Raw genomic sequence first — 5640 nt, 5'->3', positions numbered from 1 at the left:
CTGGAGGGCCAATTGACCCTCTGTCGTCGGTGCTCAACTGTTTTCATTACACCTTTTGTGTCGTTGTTACCTTCATCAGAAGTACCAAAATAGTCTTTGCATGAGTGTGTGATGACAGGAAAAGCGTCAACTTAAACTCACCTGGATTCACGCCCATCCCAAATCGGGGTGTCCCTCCTTGCGGTACTGGGCTATGCCTTGTCTTTCATATTACAGGGATGAACAGCCAGTACATGCACAGGGAAGTCTTCTGCTGCGAGTCCTGCAGTGAACTCAAAAGCTTCTGGGAGAAGGAAATTCGCAAACAGACCTGCTACAGGGAACTGGAAGAAGATCGCCAGGGGAGGAGCGCTCTGAGGAAGTATGTGGACTGCTTTTCTGTCTTAGGCTTCCTTGGACTAAACCAATGTAGAGAAAGGCTCAGTTCTTTTCATCCTCACTGTCATAAGTGGATGCTGGATGCTACACTACAGAGGGAGGAAATAAGAGCAAGACGTCAAGGGAAAAAGTGTATTAACCTCACAAGTTCCAGAGACTTGTGTTTCCATACATTGCTCAGGCCCACCATAATCAGAACATAGCAGCCAGGAAGAAAGTGTAAGCCGTATCCTTTGGGGGACTTCCATGGCAAGCCAGGAAAGAGTGTACAGTTCAGGGTTGGCTAGTTTGAACAATCCCAGTGGGCTCCTGGCTAGATAGACCCCAGCACTGGCTCTAGGATGTGTTCCGAAAGGGAGCATAGCGGCAAGTGTGGCAGTGGAATGTGGAAAAGCTGGAGCTACAAGCTTGGGTGTAGATGGTTTGGGGATTGGCTAAGCCTTTGCCTGAGACTAAGACTGTGGCTCAGCTGTTTGGGAGCTAACCAAGAATGTACAAAGCCCAGCACAGCACAGGTAGAAACAGAAGTTCAGAAGTTCAAAATCACCCACCTACAGTCCATGAGACCTTAGCTTATAGAAGAGGGTGAAAGCCTGGTCCTGGGAGGGAACCCTCTCCTGACAGGACATTTTTAAAAATAGAAGTCAGAACATAAAATATATAACGGCAGAAACCAGGGTTACTAGTACCACTCGTTAAGCACTGCTGCTGCCTTTAGGGGGTTGAGTGCATCTCCAGCCTGCTTCTCAGAAGGTAAAGGCACTTGACATGTTGGCCTGAAGACCTGAATTTGAGCCCCATAAGCAACATAAAGGTTGAAGGAGGGAATTCACAGTTTTCCTCTGACCTCCATAAACTTGACATGGCATGTGTACTCACATATACACAACATGCAGGTGCAAATGCACATAATAATAATAACAACAACAATAACAACAGTTTAAATAAATAAGGTTGTTTCCTGAAGGTTAGGGTAGGGAGGTAGAAGGTTCAGGAACTCAACGTCATCCCTCAGGTACCTAGAGAATTCAAGTCCAGCCTGCCTTGAGCCTGCCACAAAAAAGAAATAAATAAAAGCAAGGCTAAAGTAAGGCCCATTCTTCAGCCTTACTTTATAACCCTAGAGCACACAAGGCCAACTAAGCTTCAGGGTTAGTTGACTGGTATGTCTGCATGAAAAACTAGTTTGTGACAACTTCCACATCTAGAAGGGCACACAGTGAGGGTTTTGGAGGGACGGTAATGCAGTCTTTCTCTTGCTAACAAATGAATTTCTTGTTTTAGTTAGGACTCTACTGAAAGGACATCATTTATTTACACTAGAAAGCATGCATCCTGGGGGTAGCATGGGTCTTTTGTAAGACCCTCTCTTGGCCTCACAGGTCAGTTCCTCAGAGTGGCAGGAACAGCTCAACTCCTCGGAGCCTGTCTGGCTTCTTTGCTCCTAAAGTAGGAACAGTCCCACTGAGACATGGACTTGCTGGTGGCACAGTAGCTCGTGTGGCCCAGACTGGCCTGAGACTGGCTATGTATCTGAGGATGGCCTTGAACTCCTGATCCTTCTGACTCCATACCCCAGCACTGGGGTTACAGACATGCACCACCACATCTAGCTTTCAACATAACTATCTAAAAGTTTTTAAGCCCTAAAGAAGACCTTCCCTCCACATCGAGAGAACTCTGCCACTCTTCCGTCCATGCGTCACCAGAAAGGTTATGACCTGCTAGGTGTAGCAGCACATGCCTGCAATCCCAGCACTCTAGGATGCAGGGACAGGTGGATCTCTGTGAGTTTTTGGGAACAGCCTGGTCTACAAATCAAGTCCAGGACAACCAGGGCTACACAGAGAAATCCTGTCTCAAGAGACTAAAAGAATGAAAGGAAGGAAGTCAGCTACATATGTGTAGAAAGAGGACCTAGGTCCAGTCCATGCATGGTCCTTGGTTGGTGCTTCAGTCTCTGTATGCTCCCCCCCCACCTCAGACCAGGTTAGTTAACTCTGTTGGCCTTCTTCTGGAGTTCTTGTTCCCTCTGGGGCCAACTATCCTTCCTCCCACTTTTCCACAAGGCTCCCTACACTCTGCCTAACGTTTGGCTATGAGCCTCAACTATCTGCTACTGGGTGAGCCTCTCAAAGGACAGCTATGCTAGGCTCCCATCCGCAAGCATAGCAGAGTATTGTTAATAGTGTCAGGGGCTGTGTCTCTCCCATGTGGTGGGTCTCAGATTGGGTCAGGCATTGCTTTGCCCTCTGCTCTAAATTTATCACTGCACATCTCATAGACAGGGTAAATTTCAGGTTATAGTTTTTGTGGGTAGGTTGGTGTTCCCATGTCTCTAATAGGAGTCCTGTCTGGGTAAAAGGTGGTCCCTTCAGACTCCATGATTCCTGCTACTAGGAGTCTTAACTAGAGTCACCCCCCACATCCTCCCAGGAGCCTACCCTGTCTTAGGTCTCCAGCTTGTCTCAGTGATGGCCCTGCCCTCGGTTTCTCTTCACCCTCCAAATTCCATCTCACACCTATCTTAGTGGCTAAGATCCAAAAGTCAAGCAACAGCACACGCTGAAGAGGATGTGGAGAAAGGGGAACAGTCCTCCACTGCTGGTGGAGTGCAAACTTATACAACCACTTTGGAAATCAATCTGGCACTTTCTCAGAAAATTGAAAATAGCTCTACCTCAAGACCCAGCTATACGACCCCTGGGCATGTGCCCAAAAGATGCTCCTCAATACAACAAAAAAAATTTGCTCAACTATGTTCATAGCAGCTTTATTCACAATAGCCAGAAACTGGAAACAAGCTAGTTGTCCCTTAAACAAAGAATGGATAAAAAAAAACTGTGGTACACTTGCACAATGGAAGACTACTTGGCTATGTTTTTGGTTTGTTTTTGTTTTTCCAGACAGGGTTTCTCTGTGTAGCCTTGGCTGTCCTGGACTCACTCTGTAGACCAGGCTGGCCTTGAACTCACAGCGATCCGCCTGCCTCTGCCTCCCGAGTGCTGGGATTAAAGGCGTGCGCCACCACACCCGGCTCTACTCGGCTATTAAAAACAAGAAAATCATGCAGGTTTCAGGCAAATGGATGGAACTAGAAAATACCCTGAGTGAGGTAACCCAGACCCAGAAAGACACACATGGTGTGTGATCACTTATAAGCAGATCATAGCTGTACAGTGCAGGATAACCATACTGCAATTCACAGAACCCAAGAAGCTAAGTTACAAGGAGGGCCCAAGGGAGGAGAAGGCTTGGATCTCGCTCAGAAAGGGAAACAGGATAAATAGCAGAAGTGGATGAAGACAGAGTGGGAGAAGGAGTGCAGAGGGAGGAGAGAGTGAGGATCGGATGTGGGGAGAACGTGGGCATGAGGTCAGACGGCTTGGAGAGAGAAGGCAAGCCCCACTCACTTTTATTTAAAGTTGAGGCTGAAAGTCTTCCTGGTATTCACCCATGTGTTTCACTCTTCCGTGTGCCTTTCAACTGTCAGACCATGGTTATTAACGTGCCAGGGAACAAGCACAGCCAAGCACAAGGCTAACCCTTCAGAGTCTTCCCAGCAACTGACAGGAGTGTGGCATGCGACTGGAGACGACAGCTCAGCAGTTAACAGCACCTAACCTCTCAGGCCTAAGAGCCCCGACCGACTCCTCGGAGTTATCCTCTGACTTCCCCATGTGCACACACACACCAAAAATAGAAGTTATAATAATTATAAACATAATTAATTTTTAGTTTTAAATTTAATTTTCTATTTAAATTTAAGTTTTTAGTTTAAATTTAAAAAGAAGTTGAAGTTGCTTAGAGCCAATTTGATGCCTAGAGTCCTCAAAATATTTTTATTTTGTTGATTAAATGTAACATTTCACCTTTGGGAATTTCTCTGGAAAACAGAATAGATGAAGATACGGCAATAATAGAAAAATGTGTTCATTTTGAGATTACTCATAAGAGAAAATCAATGTGAATACATTTTTCTTTCTTATTTAAATATTTTCATTTTGCTACACATATTACCTCACCTCCAGATTCTTTTGCTTAAAGATTTATTTTCATTTTATGTGTTGAGTATTTACTTCCATGAATGTATACATACCACGTGACATGTGTGCCTAGCATGTATATATGCCACATGTGTGCCTAGCATGTATGTGTGCCACGTGTGTGCCTAGCATGTATGTGTGCCACGTGTGTGCCTAGCGTGTATGTGTGCCACGTGTGTGCCTAGCGTGTATGTGTGCCACGTGTGTGCCTAGCGTGTATGTGTGCCACGTGTGTGCCTAGCGTGTATGTGTGCCACGTGTGTGCCTAGCGTGTATGTGTGCCACGTGTGTGCCTAGCGTGTATGTGTGCCACGTGTGTGCCTAGCGTGTATGTGTGCCACGTGTGTGCCTAGCGTGTATGTGTGCCACGTGCGTGCCTAGCGTGTATGTGTGCCACGTGCGTGCCTAGCGTGTATGTGTGCCACGTGCGTGCCTAGCGTGTATGTGTGCCACGTGTGTGCCTAGCGTGTATGTGTGCCACGTGTGTGCCTAGCATGTATGTGTGCCACGTGTGTGCCTAGCATGTATGTGTGCCACGTGTGTGCCTAGCATGTATGTATGCCACATGTGTGCCTAGTGTCTGAAGAGACCGAAAAAGGGAATGGAGTCTCCTGGAACTGGAGTCACAGGTGGTTTTGAGCTGTTTGATGTGGGTTCTGGGTCCCAAGCCAGATCCCCTGCAAGAGCAGCAAGAGCTCTTAACTGCTGAGCCATCTCTCCAGCCCCTCTTCCACTCCTTTAACTGATCAGAGATCACAAATCAGTTTTCTGTTAACGATCTTCACTCTGTATCATGTAAGGCTTAAAATCAGGCCCTCTGAGTTCTCCAGGAGGCAAATGCGCTCACCCACTGTGTGTCTGCTGTCTCCTCCAGGAGGCAAATGCGCTGACCTACTGCGTGTCTGCTGTCTCCTCCTCAGGCTCAGGGAAGAATGGAGGCAGAGGCTGGAGCAGAGGCTGAGGATGGTGGACACCCCTGACGACAAGGCAACACAGGCCAACCCCGAGAACTGAGTGCTTCTGGCATAGCATCAAGGCATCTTTTTTTCTGAAAGGATAAGGACTCCCACCAAGTATACTCACTTAGAAAGCAGAGCCTCCCCTATCTGCTCTCCCATATGAGGAAGGACTTTCCCCACCCTGTGCTAATGGGAACTGTTATCCAGCTGAGTCCTCTTCACAGGGAGGACAGGGCGATTGCAGGAGTGCGATGCTT

The 5640-nt window shown here is 47.2% G+C and overlaps 1 protein-coding gene across 1 annotated transcript; it reads left to right on the top strand.

Annotated features, from left to right (window-relative positions):
* Nucleotides 1–218: 218 nt before the first annotated feature.
* On the top strand, nucleotides 219–5438 carry LOC127203933 (protein FAM240B-like). The gene is made up of 2 exons (XM_051162858.1): nucleotides 219–361; nucleotides 5345–5438. Exons 1-2 carry the CDS (start codon nucleotides 219–221, stop codon nucleotides 5436–5438), a joined length of 237 nt encoding a protein of 78 aa, XP_051018815.1.
* Nucleotides 5439–5640: the final 202 nt, after the last annotated feature.

The sequence above is a fragment of the Acomys russatus genome, chromosome 19 (assembly GCF_903995435.1).
Source record: "Acomys russatus chromosome 19, mAcoRus1.1, whole genome shotgun sequence".
Classification (NCBI taxonomy): domain Eukaryota; kingdom Metazoa; phylum Chordata; class Mammalia; order Rodentia; family Muridae; genus Acomys; species Acomys russatus.
Note: the sequence above shows the minus strand (reverse complement) of the source record. Positions and strands in the feature narration are given on the sequence as shown.

Excerpts from the sequence above, each read along its gene's own strand:
- LOC127203933 (XM_051162858.1), top strand. The coding sequence starts at position 219 with ATGAACAGCCAGTACATGCACAGGGAAGTCTTCTGCTGCGAGTCCTGC. Across the intron at positions 362-5,344 it reads GGGAGGAGCGCTCTGAGGAA|GCTCAGGGAAGAATGGAGGC; the intron begins GTATGTGGACTG and ends TCTCCTCCTCAG.